Genomic DNA, 24,022 nt, shown 5'->3' with positions numbered 1-24,022 from the left:
TTCCTCTATGATTTAATGGGCCTTACCTCTGAATAGAATTAAACATTGATTTTGGTGTCCTCCCTTTAATGTGTTGTATGGAATTACATTTGAGGGGGGTGGTTGCTGCTGTTCTGATTATATTGTACTTTTATAAACTGTAACCTGCCTTGGGATTTTTCAGGTGAGGGGGTGGCCAAGAAATACTGTTACTACTAATAAGCATTTGATTACAACCTTAGTCCCTCATGCAAAGGTTCTTAGTCAAGCTACAGAGCAGGGGTGGGGAGTTTGTGGTCCTCCAGATGTTATTGAATTATAACTCTTATCATCCCTGACAATTGGTCACAGTGGCGTAGACTGATGGGAAATGGGGTTAATATAATCTGGAAGGATATAGTTTTCCCACCCCGATATAGAACATTTTTTGGTTCCACCTCTCCTTGCTACTCAAGAGGTTACTTACAGGAATGGGTCATTTCCCACTGACTCTTCCAGCTGACCCTTAGGTAAAGTTAGTTGGAAACAGGGTTATTTTTTTAATTAAAAAACCTTTCAAAATATAGGTCTTTTTTGTATGTATTGTCATCCAGACAGGATTTGTTTTAAGTTTGTGTGGGTGAAAAGATGTGATAGTCACCTCCTTTGTACACTTTGCAACATCATCTTAATACACAGGATTTCAGTTTAGTAATGCAAAACCAAAGTTGCTAGCAAGAAAAATAAGCTGGATTAAAATTGTTTATATCTCTGTAGTGGGTGAAATATGGTGCAAGTGAGATGAGATCATAAATGCCTTCTCCATCTGCTCGGTGCATCTTGTTAAATCATTAACAGTAACATAATAAAAAGCAATCACAAACATAATGCTTAAAATTAAACATTACAAACCATACAAATCTTGGAAAAGCTGGCCAGCTAAGTCTTGCATATCTTTCAATGAGAAAAGTGCATCCCTGCACTTTATCTTGGAGCCCATCTCAAATCCAAAGCCTATCGCAGAAAAGGCCCTGGTATTGTTTGCTAAAATAATTTTAATTGTGGGCTGACCTGCTTATCATAAAGGTGTGCACACACTCACAAAATCACTTGACTTTGGACTGTGGTTATCACAATATGCAGAATTAAGCTGTTCTGAATATACCATAATAGGGTATAGGGTGGTGACTTGAACATTCCTTTATTTTTGAGTCTTTCAGTGCAATCCAAACCCAAGATCTGCCAGGATGAGTGAATTTGTATTTGGGTCTTGGACTTGCCTGGCTAAACTGGGGCTAAAATAGCATAAATCCCTCAACTTAGCTCATTCAATGGAACTGAGCACTGGCAGAACATGGCCTTGATTCCTGAAAGGGCATTCTGTGGGTAGGGCCAGGAGCGGCTTACACCTGTTTTTAAACCCTTTCAGCTCTGTGACATGACTTAGCAATGCAGTGGAACTTAGCAAACACCAGTGGTGGTATATTTCAAATTCCTCCTGAGCAGAGTTTGGAACAGCAGTAACTAAGTGCTGCTTCCTGTAGTTAGGTTTGGTCCGTTGGTCACTCACCCCCAATGCAATGACATGTACAGTATGGACACAAGGGAAGAATTGCCCTATTAACTTTTGTGTTGAGGAGTCTGCATGCATCACGTAATGGAAAATTGTCTTCTTCAGAACATGGCTGAACTGCTGATGTTTGGAAATTTAGATGATGCTTAAAATGCAGAATCTCGAGGTTACAAACCATGAATGGTTTTCATATATGTTTTACTCAGAGTAGACCTGTTGGAATTAGTGGACACAGCTTGGCCATGTACATTCATTTTAGTAAATTTGCTTGAACTAAACTTGGTTGAAATACTGCCCTCTTTGCATGGATAATATGGTTGTGCAAACAATGTGCCAAGCCTTAGAGAAATATGAGATGTTCTGTTGTTAGAATAGCCTGTCTAAACAAAACTTCATTAGTAGCTATGCTTCTATTAGTGTTTTGTGTGGAACTGCTGCACCTCATGTTTATTAGGCATCCACATTACATCATCCAAGTATTAGCCAGTCTTCCTGTGCTTTCTCTCAGTTTCTTCCATCATTTCTCAGTGTGTACAAATCTGACTTATTTGGAGAATTGGAACAGTAATGCAAACTGCATAGGTGTAAGTGATTTTTATTGCTATTTTCTGCCTTACCATAAGGTGTGCTTTCCATTTATATAATGTATCAGGAAGGTGAACCTCTAGCACCTTAACATGCCTGCACGCTAAACTTTGTGATGGGCCATTTGAGGACCATATTTATTTTCAATCTAAAAATAATTTCTTTATGGTCAGCTGACCACCAATAAAATAAAGTTGTAAGGCAGGGGATGGAGATCAAAAGGCAAAATCAAAAGGGAATATTTGTTTATCCAAGTGAAATAGCTGCATTTAGGAATTTTGCAACTTGCCCTTTGACTGAAGAGCCCTCCAGTACAGTCATACCTCGGGTTGAATGTGCTTCGGGATGAGCGCGTTTGAGTTGCGCTCCGTGACAACCCGGAAATAACGGAGCGCGTTACTTTTGGGTTTCACCACTTGCGCATGCGCAGACACTCAAAATGACGTCACACACATGCGCAGAACCGCTGAAACGTGACAAGCAGATGCGCAGACACGGGTTACATTTGCTTCTAGATGCGAACGGGGCTCTGGAACGGATCCCGTTCGCATCTAGAGGTACCACTGTACTGTATAAGAAAAGATAAACAGATTCTTCAGTATAAACTGCATTTAAAAAGATGTACACATAACTGACGCACGACAAAGTGGCAGTTAAATTTCAGGCTGGCAGTTGCAAAGAATGGTAGAGTCAGATAAAATGATTATTTTTCGTAACTGATATTGTGAATGATGACAGCGAACTTGAGTCAAGAACAAAGAAAGTGGATCCTAAAGCAGCATATCTACTTTTGGGCCACCCTGTATTTAGGAGTAGATAGTTTAAATAAGGCACCTCATTCATAGAATTAAGACATGGCAAACCTAGTAATGAGGGAGTTTTAGTTAATTCTAAAACTCTTTTCTGGCATTAATCTCTCTCCTGGCCCTTGCAATAGACCTTAAGGAAAAGTGTGTTAATGTGTGTTTGAGATTGGCAAAAGGGACAAATGCTTCATTTCTTGTCACCAATATTTTAGCAACCTTTTTTTCTTAATTAAACACTTCTGATCTACAATTCCACTCCAAAACATATTGAGCACATTGAATAAATGACCAGCCACTTAATGCTGACTTAAATGGATGAGGATGTGGCTACTCTTTTCATCTTGGATAGCCTTGTGGAAAGAGACACTCCTGGCAGGGACGTTGCTACAAAGGGTGCATGAAAGAGGGTTGATATTCCAATCACTGTATGGAAGGTTTTTAAATGTTGGGCTTGCTGGGTTTCGTGATTTGTGATGGAAGCTTTATGAAACTTGGTTCTTTTCTTTTAGAGCACACAAATCCTTTAAGGCAGAAATATGTGGGAGGGCTGCTAAAAATGTTTGTAACCTAAGCTTATTTGTGAACCTACTTGCAAGTCTACTAATTAAGCTCTATCAACTCTCTGCATCCCAAACTGCTGGAACAGTTTTGCCTCAAATTTACTTATTTAAAGGCATTTCTAAATCACTTATTTAAAAATCTGTAAGTGGTATTCAAAAATAACATAATATAGGAAAAAGAACATTTCTGTGGGAGAACAGAGAAATAAAAAGGAGGAGAATGATTGATAAGAACAAGGAAACAACAAGAACTGGACAGAACTGGGGGAACATTTGGGATATTCAGGTTTGACAAGCTTATGGATACAAAATTGGAGTTTTTACTCCTGGATATAAAAACCTGGATAGAAGAAATGGGCCCTTATTTGATAGACTCCTTCTACGATTGGACATCCGTAATTAAAGACTGGCAAAGAACCGGAGGGATATAGGGTAATGTGGGAACTCCAGGAAGATATTAGAAGTGGAGGGATAGGTGAAACGCAAAGGGGAAAGAGGGGAGGGAAAATTGGAATCCAAAGGCTGTAAAATTATTATTTACATTTATCTTATTTTCATCTGTACTATGTTCGAAAGGGGGAAACCCGTGGAAGGGTATAGATCGATCTTAGGGGACGAGAATTTGGATAAATTGGGTTATTGACGAAGAGTGTAATTTGGGGATAAGAATTTGTTGAATTTAATTGCTTATTTGGAAGATTTGGAACACAAGAGGGGGTAGGGAGGGGAAGTCCTAGTTACTGGCAATAGATTGGATTTAATTTGCTTTGATTTGTTCTAATTTGGAAAACCTTAATAAAAATTATTATAAAAAACAAAACAAAAATAACATAATATAAAATATCATAAAAATCATAAAACAGTATCAGAAACACCATAAAATACTTTTAAAAACAGACCATCTCATGAATCTGGCACAGAATTACCTTCTTTTGACCACGAGGGGGGAAATGGCACTCGTATCTCAGTTTCAGATTCTGTTTTCCACATTTCAGCTGTTCTAAAAGCCAAAATACATTAATAAATGTGTACATTATTGTGATGAAGCCATTTTTTATGAGTTTCTATAAGCAGCTGGAAAATATTATTGGAAAGCTGACTTAGCTGTAGAGATAACTTCAGGGAGAGTGTGTAAAAGGGGTGGGGGTAAATTAATGGTTAGGTTTGCGGGTCCTTTCATAGTTAAACTTCTGCTACATTATAAGGAAACCTCAACAGTTATTTTGCAGTATAAACTGTACAGACATCTAATTTATGGCAACTCCCCAAATGTTTTTGTGCTCTGTTCTAGAAAGTTACCAGCCTCTGTGCATGCAACTTAAAAACACAGGACTTACAAACATCTCCTTTTTTTAGTGTGAGCCTGTTTAAAGTACAGTATAGATATGGATTAATAACTCATGATTAATATAATCACTAGGATGATTTTGTACCAAACTAGATGCGACATAAAATGCCAAGTGTGCATTTTTTTAAAAAAAAAACCTGTCAGCTGGAGATGGCTGATAATTAATTATCAGAGCAGGTGTGGAGAGGAAATTTAACACTTTTCTTCAATACTTAAAGACTTGAGGGAAAAACCTTTTCTGAAACCAGTAGAAATTATTTTTGGGGAAATTTGTCACTGTATAGAGAGGAAATATCTATTGCTGTAAAAAACTCAGAAGAGGGATTCAACATGGGAGCAATCTAATTGGTTTAAAATTCTTACCTCCTTGGACAACAATTGTGATCTGCAAACACAGTTCTTATTTCTGCAAACAGTTCCTGTTTCAGCTGTTGGGAACAAAGAGCAATGGTCCCATAGCACTGATTGACTCTATAGCTTGGTGGGCACTGAAAAAAGAGAGACCTCGACTGGTCCTGTGCATCCATTCTGCCCTTTGGGGTCCTATTCAGATAAGTGCAGTCAGGTGTCTGTGCTGTACATAAACTTGTAGAATTGTTGGATGTGGTGTTTCCCTTGCGTCCTAACCTGTTATTTAGAGCGCACCAGCATGCAGAAAGCTATTTATGCACTCTACTACAGAAACTCAACTGTAATTAGCCTTATATCAAACTGTAAATGAACAGCAAAATACGAATGTTTAAATAATCAGTATTCCTAACCAGCATTTTTCTTTTTTTAGGCACTTACACCTAAACAAGAAAGCGACAGACAAACAGCCATATAGCAAGCTTCCTGGTGTTTCACTTCTGAAGCCTTTAAAGGGTGTTGATCCAAACCTTATCAACAATTTGGAAACCTTCTTTGAATTGGATTATCCCAAAGTATGTATCAACAGTCTTCTTTTTTAAAAAGCTATCCTCTTGGTCTTCTCTCTTGCCTAATGGAATATTAAAATGCATAATACTTCAAAGCAGCCTTCTCCAACCTGGTGCCCTCCAATGGTTGTTGGTCTCCAGCTCCCATCAGCCCCAAACAGTGTGGCCAATGGGCTGGGCTGGTGCAAACTGTAGACCAGCAACATCTAGAGGGCACCACACTAGGTAGGGATGGCTGCTTCAGAGATTGTGTGTGTTTGTGTGTCCTGTAACCCTTGCGGATTACTGTCAGACGTTTTGCATCTGTAACGATAACCAAAATAGGTTGTAGCACGCATCTAATTCCATACCGATAAATGGACTGAACGATTGGTTTTCTATGCCCCCGCTGGGTAACAGGCCTTTGGAGTCAGAGTGCATAACAAGCTTACACTTGTTCCTGCATGGTTTGTTGGACTTGAGCTACTTTCATTTCAGTATTCTCCTCCAGTACAGAATACTGTGTTTCTCAGAAAGATCTTTTGCAGAAGCACTTGGAATAGAGTTTTTGCCAGCCCAGCTCCAGTTCATTTCAGTGGGTCTGGCAAAAGTGATCACTGAATTTTAATGACTTTATGCACCAGTAATCCATGTTTTACTTTTATTTGTGCTTGATAAGATAGCTAATGTTGTAGATGAATAAATTCTATATAAGTACAGTATTATGCAAGCTCACAGATGTTGACAGTGTCTTCCCAGAACTTGTGATGTGAGTGTGGGGTCAGTTGTTTCCCTTACTACATAAAACTTGTTCAGACCTGCCTACTATATGCTTTGAACTGTAATTTGCTGGCCAAGTGCTCTTACTCACATCTGTCTTAGCTGATACTGACCTATATGAACTGAAGGAATTCCCCTGGATGAGCTAAGCACTGTAGCATATAAAGTTACAATGTGCTACCCGGAATCTTGGCAATATCTGACAATCCCTCAATTCATTTTCTGGGATACAGATGTCTTGTTCTTAATTTCATCTGTCTTTTCCCTTTCACTGCAATTTTATTTTTCTTGGTTTTCTCTAGTGCTTAAAATTGCGGTAGCGGTGATTGGCTTGTTTCCTAAGAGAAGGGGGAAAGTCCCAATATCATGAAGAGCTAATTTGAATAAGTGCAGTATGAGAAGAGCCATACTTTATTTCTTTTAGAATCTAGGCCAAATATAATACAATATCTAAAACTTTTATTTATTTCAGCTTTGTATAACATCACAAGTTTCATTGTAGATAACCCCAGGGGTCATCTACTCCAGCCCCCTCAATGTATGAATCAACATTCTTAGAACAACATTCTTCAGGGTTGTTGTTTTTTAAATGGAAGTATTTATATAATGCCCTCTATATAAAAAAAGAACACTAAAAGCAATGGAAAACAGTAATTAAAACGATTGGCTACTCAAAACAGCTATATTTGCCTGTTAGCATAAAGTCTTCTAGCTTGAAAGTCAAATGCACGGTTTCTCCTAAATCTCCTGGGAAAATATTCCACAGTATGGGACTGTTGACTTTAAATTCCTGGCTTCTGGCTGAGGCTAATTGGGCCTTTGTAACATTGGGGGGGGGGGGGACTAACAGCACTCCTCCAAATAATCTCAGTGACTGAGCTAAGATAGAAGGGCCCAAGCAGTCTTTATGGTATTTTGGACCTAAGTTCAAATCCAAGTGATGGTGACATTTATTGTAATGGTAGAATTTTAGAAAGGTGTGTCAGTTAAACATTATTGTCTGCTATCAAAAATGCTGATTCAGAATGTTAAGATCAACCTTCCCCATCCCCATTCACATTTATGCAAAATCAATACTTAAGGATAATTTGCAATATATACTTTATGTAGAATATATCTAGCCTCGTTAGCTTACCCATCTTAGGTATGATTATTATTTTTTCAGCAGCATTTTGGGTAAGCAGGAACTGTATAGTGATATTTATGTTAAAATCTTACTCACCTGAGCTCTCTTCTGGGAAAGTAGTTGAATTATATCCTGAGTAAAATTAAGTCTGCACTATTACTCCATGTCTCTTGATTATTTTTCCTAATTGGAACAAAAGATATAGTCACATCCTGAAATGAATGAATGCATGTCATTGGTTTCTGGAGGGCAAGGGGAAAGGGCTTGATGGCTGCATTATTAGTGGCTGAATTTGTGAAACCATCAAATAAAAGATTATCAAGAAGAAAAGGGAACCACTGGGACATTCTGTTTTATATCAATTTATCTGAATGCTGCTGCTCTAGGATTTCTGTGGCATAGGACTCATGGAAAACAGATTTATTTATTTTTTATTCAACTAGGGAAACTGTTGGGCAAATTATGGCAGCAGCGCACATAGAACTCCTGTCAGAAATGTAAACCTTCTGTGAAGTTCATTTCTGTTTATAGAAAAGCTCATGTCTAAGGTTTTCTAGAGGAAACGTTATCTTCTCATGGGGAAAGCTTAAGAATATTGCTTTCACAAACAAGATAGTGTAATATCTAATATCTCACATCTTACACCCTTCTCCTTTTTTATTCTTGTCATTAAACATTAAACTGTTTTCTCATATATATATATATCTCAATTTGCACTGTATCTCTTTTCACAGTTTGAAGTGCTTCTTTGTGTACAAGATCATGATGATCCTGCCATTGATGTGTGTAAAAAGCTCCTTGGCAAATATCCAAATGTTGATGCGAGGCTATTTATAGGTGAGTGAGGAAAGAGTTCTGTCATGCTGTTGCCTTTGAATAGATTGGACCAGTTGGCACAGAACCCAAAAGATTTTTTAAAAAAGCTTAATATGTTAATATGCAAGTACTGTTGGTCAAGAAGTTTGTAAAGCATTCTTGCTGCAGAGTTGAAGATCAGTAAATCAAATTCAAACAGCGCTGAAAATAACTTTTCTGTGCAGGTGACTCCTTAAATATAAATCTAGAATTAAAAGATTCCTACCATTTTGAAATGTATCTCTGTCATACACTGTTCCAAATGGAAATAGCTTGAATGCCCTATTTATTTATTTATTTATTTATCTATCTATCTATCTATCTATCTATCCATCCATCCATCCATCCATCCATCCATCCATTCATTCTTGTATGTGTATACTGCCCTTCCTTCAATATATCCCAGGACATTTCACAGTGATATTTAACAATAAAGTACAATTATATAATTAAAATAGTACAAAACAATTTTTAAAAGAAATTGAGTTTTCAGGAAAGCATCCATGTAGCAGTAACAATTCTGGATCTGTGTTGACAATGGCTGCTTTCTTTAAATTTTAAATTTTCTTTAAGTTTTGTAACAGCAAGTTCTCTGTTGTAAAGGGAAAGGAAGGGAACCTGATCTGCAGTTTCTCTTCTCTAACCACTCCTTTTGTAAAATGTCTTGCAAGTATATGTGGAAATCAGCTGTGGAAATGCAGCAAAGGTGTTTGCAAGCATGTTTGCTGTAAAGGATGATATTATTCTCAGCTTTCCAACAAAATACACTTAGTGGCAAAATAGAGAAGTTGACCATGCCCCTTATTGCTTATTGTAGTATCAGCTGAGCTGTTTAGTAAATAGAAGATGATGGGCTTGATTTGTACAGCAGCACCATTTAAGAGATGTGGATGCACTTAGTGAGATGCCATCTTATCCATGCTTATGTCCCTGTGTTGCTTGCTGCAGGCATCCATAGACATCTGCAGATTATGCAGAAACATCCTAGAGCTCTATCACTGATTCCCAATCCCAGTCTTACTCAACCCATCTTTACGCTGATATTGGAATTGGCCTACTATTGTCTCCTCAGCTAGATCAACATTAAGGTTGAGAACCTGGTCAGATAGCAGAGCATATTAACGTTGAGCTGAGAAGTATCCTTTCATCTCCATTTTTGTTTGCAAAGTAGTATCACTGGTGCAACTGGGGAATTTTAAACCAAGACTTAATGGCTTTGTTGGGTGAGTGGTGGTGGTTTAGATAGCCGTACATATTAATTAGTTTGCTTGTGAAGCACAATTTTAGCATTTCTGTTCTCACCCTGTAGTCCTGGTGGGCCCTAGTGTCAGCTGAGCTGCTGATGCAGGATCTGCTGATACAGGGCCTGTTTGTTGCTGTCCCCACATGCCAAACTGGTGGTAATTTAGGAGTGCTCCCAACCTGAGCCGTAGTTTTCAGCCCTCACTGCACTACTGAGCAGTATATTCTGAAAACATATGCATGATTTGTGCAAATAACTAAAATTTTGTTTTTTTCAGGTGGGAAGAAGGTTGGAATAAACCCAAAGATCAACAATTTAATGCCTGCGTATGAAGTTGCCAAGTATGATCTCATATGGATCTGTGATAGTGGTATAAGAGGTAAGTGTGTACCATCAGCAGTAGTAGGTTTTTTAAAAATGTTTCCTAATTACATGCTCTTAAAGATCTTGCTGCTGTTTGAACACTATCCATGTACATAGCATTTGACAGAGTAAAGTAAGACAGGTAAAAAAGACAGCAGAATTTAGAATTCAGATTTCAGAGTAACTGGTCAATAGTAGGGCATAGACAGAAAGGGGTAGGGAAAAGCAAGAATAGCGTGGTTCCAATGTGAACAAGTGAAGTTGTGTTAACTTTAGAGTATTTTGACTTTAGGGATGTGGGTGGCATTGTGGTCTAAACCACAGAGCCTAGGGCTTGCTGATCAGAAGGTCGGCAGTTCGAATTCCCGCGATGGAGTGAGCTCCCGTTGTTAGGTCCCAGCTCCTGCCCACCTAGCAGTTCAAAAGCATGTCAAGTGCAAGTAGATAAATAGTACCGATCTGGCAGGAAGGTAAACGGCGTTTCCATGCACTGCTCTGGTTCGCCAGAAGAGTCGTCCGCAACTGGTATTATAAGGAATGGCATGTAAATGGAAAATAAGTTCTCTCAATTCACAGCACGGATTAGTTCTGCTGCCAGCTTTGCTCTATGTATTACACTTGGATGAAGCTTGAGTAATTAAACTATATTATCTTGAATCAGCATTAGAGTAGAACATCTTGCACCTTTTGCTTGCTGTATCTAGTGTAGCGGATGCATCTTGTGAAATGTTTTTTATGGCCCAGTGTTTTGCTGTAACTACTGGGATACTGAAATCCACCTCAGAAATAAACAGCAAGCTTCCTCCTTTCTTACTATTGCTGTTTCAATCAAGATCTCATTATGGTAGGTGTCAGCAGGCTGGCCAGAGCTTTGGAAGACACATTACTTAACCAACTATCTGACAAAGTCCTCTAGATCCAACACTTCCAGGCCTGAGCAACACTTTAAGCAGTTGAATTTGAATTTTAGAGTTTGCCTCTTACTCTTAAAATTGAAGTGTCTGTAATGGTTGTCTTTATCTTCTACTGCAGTGGGGGACAGACCTCCAGCCCACATGCCTCCTCACCTGCCCTGCACCTGATGTCATATTGGATTTGAGGTGTGGGCAGATAGAGACATGGAAACATGGGCTAAAGCGGTGCTGATCAGTGATTGGCAGTGCTTACAAAAAGCAGAGCAGGGTTTTGTAAGTTCCACAGATCAGTTCATCATCAGTGCTTGCCTTAAAGTCCATTTGCAACTGTAATTTGGATTCAAACCATGCCTGCAAACAGAGGAAAATGTCTGTCTGCAGATGCAGTTTGAATCCAAACTGTGCCTGAGGATGGACTTCAAAGAGGGCCTTTAAGTGTGCACTGTCAGTCAGCTGATTGGTGCTGACAGCATACCTGTGAAGCAGCATGCTGTCAGCACTGATCAGTAGTTGATGCCAAGAGTGATCCCTTTTGAAGCTGTTGCCTGACTTATTATGTCAGGTGATTGACAGGTGGGTGGGGGAGGTAAGGATCCAGGTCCCAACCCTGATTCTAGTATTCCCCCCCACCCCGTGATTTCAACCTAATACTCATATTCAGAATATTGTCACCAACTATAAACAAAGAGTAAAGGATTTCTTGGAATTATCACTCTTTTCTGCTACTATTTTGCAAACAATATGTAATAATCTACTGCTGTTTGAAAACTTGGATATTATTGAGAAGACCAATATTTTACCAAACATATAAGGATTGTATCTAGTGGTGTTGCTCAATGGATGTTAAATCTTCCATCAGCAGAATGGGAGGGAAGCCACTTTAAGCAATTCCCTTCTCCCCTGAGCTCCCCACCCCCATAAATCTTCTGCAGAGGGTTGGATGCCCTTCAGAGCAAATTTAGGGATGGGGAGTAGCTGAAAATGGCTTCCTTTACCATTCTGTGGACAGAAGCTTTCTGCCAGTTAAGAGACACAATTGGGATGTAAATCCATAAGCTTTTAAAAACATTAATCCATGGATGTAAACCACAGTCACATTTCATTTTTAGTAACGCCAGATACACTAACTGATATGGCCAATCAAATGACTGAAAAAGTTGGACTGGTCCATGGCCTGCCCTATGTTGCAGATAGACAGGGCTTTGCTGCCACTCTAGAACAGGTGAGTTTCTTTTTGTCCTCTTCATTTCTTTCCAAATTGTTCCACTCCTCCTATTTTATATACTTAATTTCCATGAGTTAGTCACATTTTCAAGCTCAAAAAGTATAGAAGAAGCACTGCTATTTGAGTAGGAAAAATGTGCATGACTAATAACAGGTTTTTGGTCTTTCACTTCTATCGTAATCCAAATTCCAACAAATTCCAGATTACTTGTTATCGTTGAAGAATAAACACATTGAAATGTTTTATTGCTTACAATTCCATATAGAAAAAGGATAATAGCAGCAGCCCTTTCATCTGGGCTTTCAAATGACATTTAAGTGAGAAATCCATTAGAATTTGTCTTTTTCCTCTTGTCCACATGTCGTTTGTTTTGTTCTTCTGCGCCCTGTATTTTTGTGTAAACAATATATGGGGTGAGAGACCATTAGTCTACACTCTTGAATTCTGATCTACTGGTAGTTAGTACAACAAAGCCTGTAACATTTCCTTTAGGTGAATTGTTATATTTGCGGACATGACTGAGATTTTGCTCAGGGGCAAATATACTAGACTTAATTTATGTGCAGTGGCATGGAGCAGTAAAGGAACAAAAGTTTCTTTAGCAGCTGCTGGTCTAATCACAGGGCATTTGTTGCTTGCTTGATTTGATGTTTCATTGCTTTTTGTGTTGCTGTTCTAATTTTTATGTCTCAACACTTTTTGCCATGGAAAGCCTGTTTCGGACCTGACACTTTATGTCAAACAATGTATTGTTTGGTGTAATTTCAGATGAATGTTACTAAGTGAAAATAAACATTTTGAGGCATTTTTTCCTTGTCTGCATCCAACTCTTATCTGTCTTACCTCTTTTCCTCATCTTATCCCTTGTCATCCTTCTCCATTTTTTCTACTAGAAAACTCTTGTTATAGAAATTTTGCTCAGGCTACTGTAGCAGGTGCTACAGCTTCTATCCTGTCTGAATAATGTTGACCTTCATAGATCTATACCTGCCATTTTAGCACGTGATAGATCTTTGATGCTCTAGCTTTATGGATCGTAGAAGGAAATTTCCTGAGTAAGGAAAGTTGCATTTGGGATTCCTGCAGTGCTTGCAGCAGATGTTACTATAGCTATAAATGGTTGCATAAGGGTAAGATGTTTCTTTTCAGAGCAAAACTTTACAAACAGTTGCAGAATTTCAAGATGACTAATTATGCATCTGTCACTGCACTGATTAGAATTCATAATGATTGGTAAGCAAAGAATGCAAGTCTTAAAGAAAACTGCCATGATAGGAGAGAACCATAGATGATTACTTAGCCCTGCCTTTTTCTTTTAACAGGTATATTTTGGCACTTCCCATCCAAGGACATATATTTCTGCCCATATAACTGGTTTCAAATGTGTAACAGGAATGTCTTGCTTGATGAGAAAAGATATCTTGGACCAGGCTGGAGGACTCATAGCTTTTGCACAGTACATTGCTGAGGATTACTTTATGGCCAAAGCGATAGCTGACAGGTAAGATGATATTCAGATAAAGTTCTCCTTGGAGTACATTATTTCAAGCTGACTGCATGCTTTGCTTAAATTTCTTTGCATACGTAGTCAAGCCCAGCCATAACCCACAGCCTTCATGTTATTGGTTCATGCCTATTGGATTGTATCCATTCTCAAGAGTAGACCCATTAAAATGAATAGCTGTGATTAACTTGGCCATTGATTTCAGCAGGTCTACTGTTGAATATGATTTGTTTGAATACAACCCAGTGACCTCTGAAGCCTAAGTAGTACAATGGAGCACAGTTACCAGTGTTAAAGGGAGTGAACGAGTAATAATTGACTCACATCAATATAATGCTAAACTGATTAAACTAATCTGTAAGCTATTTAAATAAAGATTCTATGTTCAGTGAAGCTAGTGAACCATTCCTCTAAACCTATTTATAAGAAAGAGTTCACCCTCTGGCCATCTGTCATGGATGTTTTAGCTGAGTTTCCTGCATTGGTCTAGACAACCCTTGGGTCTCTTCCAGCTCTACGATTCTATAATTCTATGAACTTCTTGACTAGTGTAGCAAATGGTCTGGTTGGTTCATATAAAAATAATTTAAACATATCAACAGTTTCAAAACCAGCAGCAATTAAGACCTTCAAGACAAACAAGCAAATGCGTTTTAAAGCCCATTTAAACAGTTGTATAGAAGAGGCCACATAATTTGGCAGGGAGGGAGTTCTGTAACCAAGGAACAAGAGCTGGAAAGACTTTCTCTCTTCTGCCTGCCAGCTTAAATTGATGTTGCTGTCAGCCCTATAATCGGAGCCTCCAAAGCTAATATTAACATATGGGCTAGTTTACACAGGTGAAGGTGCTCTTTCTTCTAACTTAGTTTAAAATATATAGTCATACCTTGGATCCCAAACACCCTGGGACTTGGACATTTTCGATCCTGAACGCTGCAAACCTGGATGTGATTGTTCTGGTTTGCTAATGTTCTTTTGGAAACCAAACATCCAACGGGGCTTACGGGGCTTCTGATTGGCTGCAGGAGCTTCCTGCAGCCAATCAGAAGCCGCACTTTGGTTTCTGAACGTTTTGGAAGTTGAATGGACTTCTGGAATGGATTCTGTTTGATTTCCACGGTATGACTGTATGTCTTTAAAGTAGAGATGGGAAACCTCTGGCCTGCAGGCCTTATTTGGCCCACCAGGCCATGTGCAAAGTGCCCATGTGAAAGGTGCTATAATCAGATGATTGGTTTTGTAGAATGCTTTGAAACTAGTTTCACAACATTCAACAATCAGCTGAATATCACATCTTGATAAAGCGTTCCACAATGGAGTCTTGCAGAGCACTTTGCTGGGTCTTGCGAAACCCACTGCAATCAGCTAATTATTGGGTCTTGTGGAGACGATTGCAAACTTGCAGAGTGCTTTGAAAAGCAGTTTGTGAGGCTGTGCATTTACCAACACTTTGATTTCAAAATAGTCAGGTGACTGGCAAGTGAGTGGCTTCACCCACCTATCAAGTTTGGCCCACAGGGTGGGGGAAGAGAATCACCTGGTTCCCTGGCCAAGCCCAATTCCATCACCAGCACATTGAACTGAGCTCACCAGAAAACTCCTGGGCGTATCTGCTTATAACTTTGCAGATTAAATCTGCTTTGGAGAGGCTGCTACACTTGCAAACGATATCTGCTTCTGTGAAAAGAAAAGTTATAGCTGCTTTATAAATTCTCCATTATAGTGAATGGGAAGGAGAACAAATTAATTTTTAACAGATCTAATTCTGTCCCAGATAATGTTGAATTGAAAAGACAGAGAGTAACTGCAAAACAATTGGACAGCTTCTCCAAACTAGAGACACAAGTAGAATCTTCTGATCTTTACATACCCCTAGTAGCAGAGTAGTAAGCTACATTCAAAAGCACTGTTAACAGCTGTAATAAACATTTAAGAGACGTATTCAGAAACAAATTTAGTGTTTGTCCTTGACAAGTGTACAGAAATAAAATTGTCACAAGAACTGTTGCCTGTTATCTTGGTTACATTCTTGGTGTGCATTCATTTTCAGGGGCTGGAAATTTGGAATGGCCACACAAGTTGCAATGCAGAACTCTGGTTCCTATTCAATTTCCCAGTTTCAATCCAGAATGATCAGGTAAAAATTTGAACTTTTTATTATTTTGTTTTCTGGTATCTTCAATTGTAGATCATAGTTTTGATCCAATCTGCAACAGTGCTAAATACCAGTTTACTATTTCACACGACGTTCTATGCAGGAATTAGCATTAAAAGCAATATAGAACAAGAGATTGTTTGAAACATTAATGCAAAGTAATTACAAACTGGGCCCTGCAGCAACTGTTGCAGCATGGAGTGCTTCTCTTCGAGGTTGTAGCCCCTTCCTTGTCCCCGCCCCACATTCCTGCTTCTCCTCTAAACAAGGTATCATTCTGTGCTCCCTGAGCAATCTCAGTCATCGTTGAGTCATCATTTTTAAAATCCATTTTGGATGTGTGTTTGTGTGGAAAGACTTGTGTCTGATCTTGGTTATGTTTATTTAATTCTTCCATTGATGCCCCTCCCAGCCACCCAGTTGTCACCCCACCAAAAAAACCACACACATAAGAACTCTGCTGGTTCAGGTCAAAAGCCTGACATAATCCTTTTCTCACAGTGGTCCCCCAGATGGCTATGGGAAGGCCCACAAACAGGATCTGAGTGCAACAGTGCTCTCTACACTTGTGATTCCCAACAACTTATATTGGGGCATGGTGCTAGTCTTTGAGATTCCCCTCAGCTTTTTCCTGGCAGATTTTTCTGTACTTGGGCATAGGTCAGAGTTACCTTGAGTCTGTTAGTACTTTTCTATTATGTATTAGTGGTGGTATGGCTACATGAGTATGGGAAGGCTTGGTATTGGCATATAAATACGATCAGTTTTCAATTTCTGACTGCCAACCTGCTGGTTTTTCTACCTTTTCCAATATAGTGTGATTAAAATTGTAGCAGTCATTAAACTAATGATAAATCAATTCAGTTTCATTAATGAGCCCTTGTTTAGTTTATTTTGTAAACAATTCTCAAGAATTAGAACAGAGGAAATCACTTATTTCTTGATGAGGTAACTGCCTTCTTCAACTAAGTGCATTGATAGATGGTGGTGTCATCTATTCTAAATAGTTTATCCTGCCTGATCTATTACAATGATTCACAGAGTGGTAGTAACCTTGCTTTTGTTCCACACTCTTAATAATGACATTGTCAAAGTGATCAGTTTTCTTAGTTTACTAGATCTTGGGTAAATACATTTGATGTCTTGTTCAAAGGAACACAGGTAAATAGTAAAGAGACCTGCACAAGCGACGCTGACACAAAACCCCACACATACATTAAGTAAAATAGAAACACCGCCACCCAACCCCACCCCCACTCACCATTCCCCCCCGCCTCTTTCCCACTTTATTTCCTAATGTAACACTAATGAATCTATCTTAATCCATTTTAACCTGATTTGTAGATAGTTATGCTGTATCATAATGACCATTTCCTCTTTTACCACTGATTTAGAGACAGTGCCAGTCCTTATATAACCAGAATGGTATTTTCACTTAAAAAACGTAGATATATACCTATGCCATCTTGCAAAATGTCACTGTATAGAAATGAATCAGATTAAACCAGTGAGAGAGAAATAAGTTAAAGGACACTCTTCTCAGTCATCTTATTTTTTCAAAAGAGATGAGGCTTTTCAAAGACAAAATGGGGAAAGCATCTGTTTTATAAATGTCTACCTTGAGAAAGTGTTTGGGTCATGCAGCTACTTAGGAGTGAAACACATCTTCATCAATAATGATGCTTTCACCCATGATACATTAAGGGCTTCCTACTCAGCATGAGTGGGATTCAACCTCTTCTGGAGGAGTCGCACCCTCTCTGAAATATCCATCATTGTCATTAGAGGCTCAAGTATCCTCATTTTAGGCTAGTATCCTGGCTTGAAGCCTATTTAGGGATGGATACCTGTCACCATGCATGATTTGGTAATGGCTTGGATTGCTGTAATGTATTATATGAAACTTCGGCTGGTGCAAAATATGGCAGTGAGCATGTTACCTGTGAGCAGGCACGATGAATGCAACTCACTGGTCCTTTCTTGCCTGCTCTTGCTTCAGATTCATTTCTGGGCCTAGTTTATGTGCCGGTTTGGACCTATAAAGCCCTGCACTGTGTGGGAACTTAGTACTTCCTGTATGTACCTACCTGTAGTGCAAAGACCCTTCTGTATCCTCTCTCAATCTGAAGCTCAGAGGATGGACACAAAAAAGAAGGCATTTTGATGATGGCCTTACAACTCTGAAATGCTCTCTCTAGAGAAGCTTGGCTGGTACCCGCATTAACGTCTTTTTGATGCTGTGTTAAATCCTGTGCTACTGTTGGTGATTTTAGTGTACATAGGTATTTGAGAGCCGTTTTATCTTTGTACTTTCTATATAGTATTGTTTGCTGGCTTTATTGTGCCAGTTTTACATTCGGGTATTTATGTTGACTGTGCTTTTATTATAGTGGGGTTTTATGCTCCTCCTGGATAAATTATTTTATGAGAAGTCTTCTAAATAGAATAAATAAACTTGAAAGCAAGTCCCACTGAGTTCAGTGGGAATTTTTCTCAAGAAAGTGTGTGCATAATTGCAGCCTAAGTCCTTTTTAACAGTTATTAAATCAAACAAAGCTAGGGCATTTGTCTCCTGTTGGTTCTTCAATTATTATTCTCACTTCCTCCTAGGTAACATTGGCATTCAAAAAGATAATGTTCATTCTTTTTGAGTAGCTCTCCTTCCATATTGATTCCTTTGTATGCTCAAAGTGGTAGAATTCCAGCTGTTTTTCCTTCACTTGTGTAGCAGTCTGTACCAGCATTTTCCCTGGCTTGTCTCGACATCCCAGATATTTTTTGTGTTGTGCATGCCAAATACTAGGTTAGCTATTGCCTTCAGTCCCCAAACACAGAAATGCAATGGGGAAATAAGGTGCAGGTGTTCTGCTGGCTGGTAAAAAACCTAACTCCTCACGCAGACATTTCCGGGCACTGATCATTCATACCAACACTACTGAACTTTGGATATGTTTGTATATCGCTGCAGTGTGTTGATTTTATTTTGTTAACAACCTTGGTATTTGCAATGGAAACACATTCTATAAATGATCTTAAATAAAATAGCATCTTGTTAGTATAACTTGACAAGTATTGTCAGGTTTAAAATACATTTCCCCCTTTTTAATTATAGATGGGCCAAGCTACGGATCAACATGGTTCCAGCCACAATAATCTGTGAGCCGATATCGGAGTGCTTTGTTGCAAGCTTGATAATTGGATGGGCAGTTCACCATGTGTTCAGATGGGATATAATGGTGTTTTTTATGTGTCACTGTTTGGCATGGTTTATATTTGACTACATTCAACTCAGGGGTGTCCAGGTAGGTTGTATTGATCAGAGCATTATATTTAACATGTGTACTGTTCTAAATTAACTGAAATCATTGGCGTAACTTTTTAAAAATGTGTTAGAACTTTTTCATCCTGGTTAGAAGACATATTGTAAATAGCTGTGTATAGAGGTAATGAGAGCTGTAGTCTGACATCACTTGGAGGAAACTGCGCTGACAGCCTCTTATGTAATTAATGCTTTCACTGAATGAATTGGCTGGCTGACCAAACGGTATGCTCATTAGACAGGCAAGATTATATTTAAACTTCAAGAGTGATAAATTAATTTGTTGGCAGGCCTCAGTGAAACAATGTTGAAAGCATAATACCTGCTTCAACTATGCCAATACCCCTCTGGGATGTTAGTTCTGACACAATTTTGTGAAGTTTCATGTCTTCAGCTAATTTCTCTCTGCTTTATTAACTATTACTTGACTAGAAAAACTGCACAGACACCTATTGTCTTCACCTTCAGCTAACAATAGAAGGATTAGCTGCTCTGAGCAGCCATAGTCCTTCTGAGTACATGCAGAAGGTCCCAAAATCAGTTTCTTTTATCACCAATTGAGAGGAATCTCTGGTAGCAGGATTGAAAGACTAGTATTTAGCATTTTGAAGACCTTCTCAACTCAGAGTGAACAGTTCTGAACTAGAAAAACCAATAGTTTATTCCTAAGGAGAATCAGTAAGCATCAATTATGAAATGCATGTATGCCCTTGGAAAGATTCCTTATCAAATTGAGTTTAGCCTGATTTGCATGTCATGCTCAGTCAAACCATAGCTTACTGCAAACATGTCAGTGTGTGGGATCTGGGAGAGAAGATTGTGGCTGCTATCCTCCGCTGCCGTTGTGTTGCTGTGCAGCCATGGATTGTCTTAGTTGTCATCCAAATTTAAGCTATTCTCCAGAGTAACTATGATATGTAGCCAAAATTTATCGTATGGGTTATGACATATAGTTTGTCTGGCAGACAAGTTCAGACAGCATAATAAGCCATGCCATAACCGTGTGGCAGTAGAATGGCCAGGGAAGACAGTGTGTCCAATATAGGATTGGGGGGGGGGGGGACACCTGGCTTGCTAGTAGTAAATGTGAAAAGAATCTAGCAGGCTTAACACGAGTCAACGGTATAATGCAGAAAAAAGCTACTGCTATGCTAGGCTTCATCAACAGAAGTCTAGTGTCTAGTGTGGTGTTAAGGGAATTAATAGTACCACTCTATTTTCACTTGGTCAGACCACACCTGGAGCACTGTGTCCAATTTTGGGCACCACAATTTAAGAAGGATATTGACAAGCTGGAATGTGTGCAGAGGAGGACAAGCAAGATAATCAAGGGTCTGGAAACCTTATGAGGAATGGTTGAGGGAGTTTGGGAAAGTGGAATCTGAGAAGAGAGATGATAGCATCTTCCGATATCTCAAGGGCTGTCACATGGAAGATGGAGCAAACTTGTTTTCTCCACCCTGGAGACTAGGACCCGATCCAATGGATTCCAATTAAAAGAAAGGAGATTCTGACTAAACATCAGGAAGAACCTTCTCATAGTAATAGCTATTTGACAGCGGAATGGTCTCCCTCGGGAGGTGGTGGTCTCTGATTTTTAAGCAGAGGTTGGGTGCCCATCTGTCATGGACGCTTTAGTTGATATTCTTACATTGCACTAGATGACCCTCTGGGTCCCTTCCAACTCTACAGTTCTGTGATTCTATTATTGTAGTCTCCTCTTCCAGAGCCCATGTGTTCACACGGTGCCGTGGTTTGGCTTAGTGTGATGTGTGAACTAGCCTATGTTTCTCAAGTGTTAGATTGGGTTTTGCATGGAATAGGGGCACCATAGTGTTGCAGAGCTAAAGGGCAATTGCTTAAGTTTTTCTATGTTAAAGTAATGTTATTTTTGATTAAATTATGTTCATTAAATAATTATTTATTTTAGTTGTTGGTATCATCACTAAATGTGAACATCTGTTTTGTCTATTCCCCAGGGCGGTGCTCTGTGTTTTTCAAAACTTGACTATGCAGTGGCATGGTTCATCAGAGAGTCTATGACGATATACATTTTCCTATCGGCCTTGTGGGATCCTACTATTAGCTGGAGGACAGGACGCTACAGATTACGCTGTGGGGGCACAGCAGAGGAAATTCTGGATGTATAGCCACAGCTTTGTGACTGTGTATTTCGAGAAAAGAAAAAGGAGAAAAAAAGAAAGTATTATAAATTATGTTTATATAAAATGCTTTTAAAAAATCTACCTTCAATAGTTTTATTACCTGTATGTTTTCATATCTGTTCTTTAATTTATTTTGCATGGCACTTGCATCTGTGAAAAAGTACATCTGTAGTCTTGGCCAAATGGTATCTTGTTTTTATGTACAAAATCAAATCAAGAGAATTGGTTTCAGGATTCATTTTTCTTGGGAATGTTCTGCAGCAAGTTCTAAAGACAGTATCCTTCAGTATAGTAAAAGCTACTCTTTGTTAATCAAAGGACATAATCCACTGGGAATAAGTTCTACACTAGTCCCCTGGAAATGAAAGGGAGTTGTGCAAGAGCGCAGCTATGACTCTGTCCCCAAGGGCCTTCTGGCCACTGGATTTTATCCACTGAAAGGCTAGCAGCATTTTTATTTAAGTGCAGTTAGCTTTGGGAAGCACAAGTGGCGGGGCACAAGGAGAGAAGCCTTTTAGATGATCTATGCCTACCTCTTGTAGTTGCTGCGGAGCAAGTATAAATAGGTAACTAGGCCTTACAAGTTGAAGCTGGAAATTTGTATCTATGTGTGTGTATGTATATAGATATATATATTAAACAACTTTGGTCTCGCCGCAATGAGCCAAAAGTGGACAGAGTTTGATGTTGTGGGTGGGATGAATTAATGGTTAGCTATGCCTAGAGGGCATTTTTTGGCCAACTCTAATCGGTTCTGTCTTGAACCATTTTAAATCACTGTGCTGTAATTAGCCAAGCTAATCTCCTTCATTCCCATTTTGACTTTTTTAAAAGGGTGGGGTTTTTGTGTTTTTTTGTGAGTGAACGTTTGATAGTTATGGGGAGAGGGGGAATGCATTTCAGAAACATTTCACATACGAGCTATTTTCTTACACACTGTGTCTTCTTAAGAATGTAATTTCATGATGCAGGTATTTAGTATCTTTTTTTAAGTGGGCATAGGTCTCTCTCTTACACTAGTCATCCTTAAATCTCTGATTGCAATAGATACTTGTCAGTATATTAAAATGCAAGATGAGTTTGCTGTTACTGATATGGAATGGTAAGCTTTAACTATCAAACTAGGTCCGCTCTAGGCTTTTTTTCTTCCTTTAGTTAATCTGGTCTCTCAATTGGGTTTTTTATATTCAAGTTGTAACAACTGAAAAGACTAGGTTATAAGCAAGTTGTAAATGCATGCTGTCTCTTACCCTGTTTCCTCCTGTTGGCTTGTTTTTCACTGTGGGGTAGCTGTTAATGTGGTGAACTGGACTTGTTTAAAACAGACTCTGGTTGCAAAGCAAAATGGAGAGGGGCACAACATAAGCCTTTGTTTTCTTTTTATAACCGTATTTATGTTGCTTTTTCCTCCAAATGGGCATGGCATGCTGTCACCATAAAAGTATGTGTATTCCAATATGGCAGCTTTAAATCCTAAGTTTTGGTACTTCTGTGACAAAGAGCTTACTCTGTAGCATATTAGCAATAACTCTGAGCATTTATAGAAGTACATTTTTTCCAGTTTACTGAGCCAATCCATTTAATTGTCCTGTACACACACCGTGTAATACAATAATGTGCGTGTGTGAACGCACATGTTTGTGTGTAGACAGATCCTATGAAACATTCCCTAGACCAAAACCTTTCATCCTGCATTCTCTTTATTTGCCTTATGACATTACAGAATATGTTTTGAAGGGCATCTTATTTCCACAAACAGAGGCTTTTTAATGTGTGTTCCATTATTTACATGTGAATTGGGAAGAAATTCCCGAGGAAGGCTGCACGCAGCAAACTAGTCTGGTTATGACCCACTCAAGTTGCGTTTTTGTCATCTTCATTGTTTTATCACTGTTGTCTTGATTAATTTTGCTTATAATGTTTGTGTGGGGTTATTTTGTGTGAAGTTTGGTTGATGCCATCCATTATACTGCTAAAGTGAAGCTTAGCTGGTCTAGCTTGATGCTAATCACCATGTCAGCAGTGTAACAGAAAAACCAAAAAGGCCTGACAGACTTCAGTGTGTGTGCGTGCGTGTGTGTTGTCACTATGAAGAATTGTGTCAAATAGGTGTGTGTGTGTATATGTGTGTTTGCATTAGTGAAACCTTTATAATTAAAGGAAACTGATGCTTCACTCAGATGAACAACTTGATTTCTTATATAAGAAATCCGGGTTGATTATGAAATGGAAATACTTTGAAAATATTGTAGTACGGCACTGTGACAGAACAGAGCAACGGTTCACAATGGCTAATTTAAACTGTCTGTCAACATGTTAAGAATACCATGTTTATTTAAAATCATTGTCTTGTTTTTTGTTTAAAAATAAATTTTGAATACAATCAAATGTTTTGAGAAAGTAAATCTATTTATCGCCTTTCTCTCTCTCCATTACATCCTTTTAAATGCATTTCATATACAACATGTGTGTGACTGTTTCATTAGAAGACCAAAACCTAGTCTCTCTCCCCCCCCCCCCCGCCAATCTTGTATCATTTACATTGTTCTGTAAAATGCACTCCGGATAATTACATTTTCTGATCAAATTAGGGTTTTTAATATCCATTCACAAGGAGTTTGTCTCTAAAACTTCAAAGTTCCTTAGA

The 24,022-nt window shown here is 38.8% G+C and overlaps 1 protein-coding gene across 1 annotated transcript in view; it reads left to right on the top strand.

The window, feature by feature from the left end:
• UGCG (UDP-glucose ceramide glucosyltransferase) overlaps nucleotides 1–23,763 on the top strand; it is a 31,452-nt gene extending 7,689 nt beyond the window's left edge. Inside the window, exons 2-9 of the mRNA XM_083719475.1 lie at nucleotides 5,612–5,753; nucleotides 8,367–8,469; nucleotides 10,008–10,109; nucleotides 12,117–12,229; nucleotides 13,555–13,733; nucleotides 15,787–15,873; nucleotides 19,004–19,193; nucleotides 21,190–23,763. Of these exons, the coding sequence (XP_083575601.1) occupies nucleotides 5,612–5,753; nucleotides 8,367–8,469; nucleotides 10,008–10,109; nucleotides 12,117–12,229; nucleotides 13,555–13,733; nucleotides 15,787–15,873; nucleotides 19,004–19,193; nucleotides 21,190–21,360 (1,087 nt within the window). The 3' untranslated portion in view covers nucleotides 21,361–23,763. The remainder of the gene's footprint in view (nucleotides 1–5,611; nucleotides 5,754–8,366; nucleotides 8,470–10,007; nucleotides 10,110–12,116; nucleotides 12,230–13,554; nucleotides 13,734–15,786; nucleotides 15,874–19,003; nucleotides 19,194–21,189) is intronic.
• The last annotated feature ends 259 nt before the right edge of the window (nucleotides 23,764–24,022 follow it).

Source organism: Podarcis gaigeae, assembly GCF_964106915.1.
Source record: "Podarcis gaigeae genome assembly, chromosome: 17".
NCBI lineage: Eukaryota > Metazoa > Chordata > Lepidosauria > Squamata > Lacertidae > Podarcis > Podarcis gaigeae.
The sequence above is the reverse complement of the archived record's forward strand: the minus strand, read 5'-3'. Positions and strand labels throughout refer to the sequence as shown.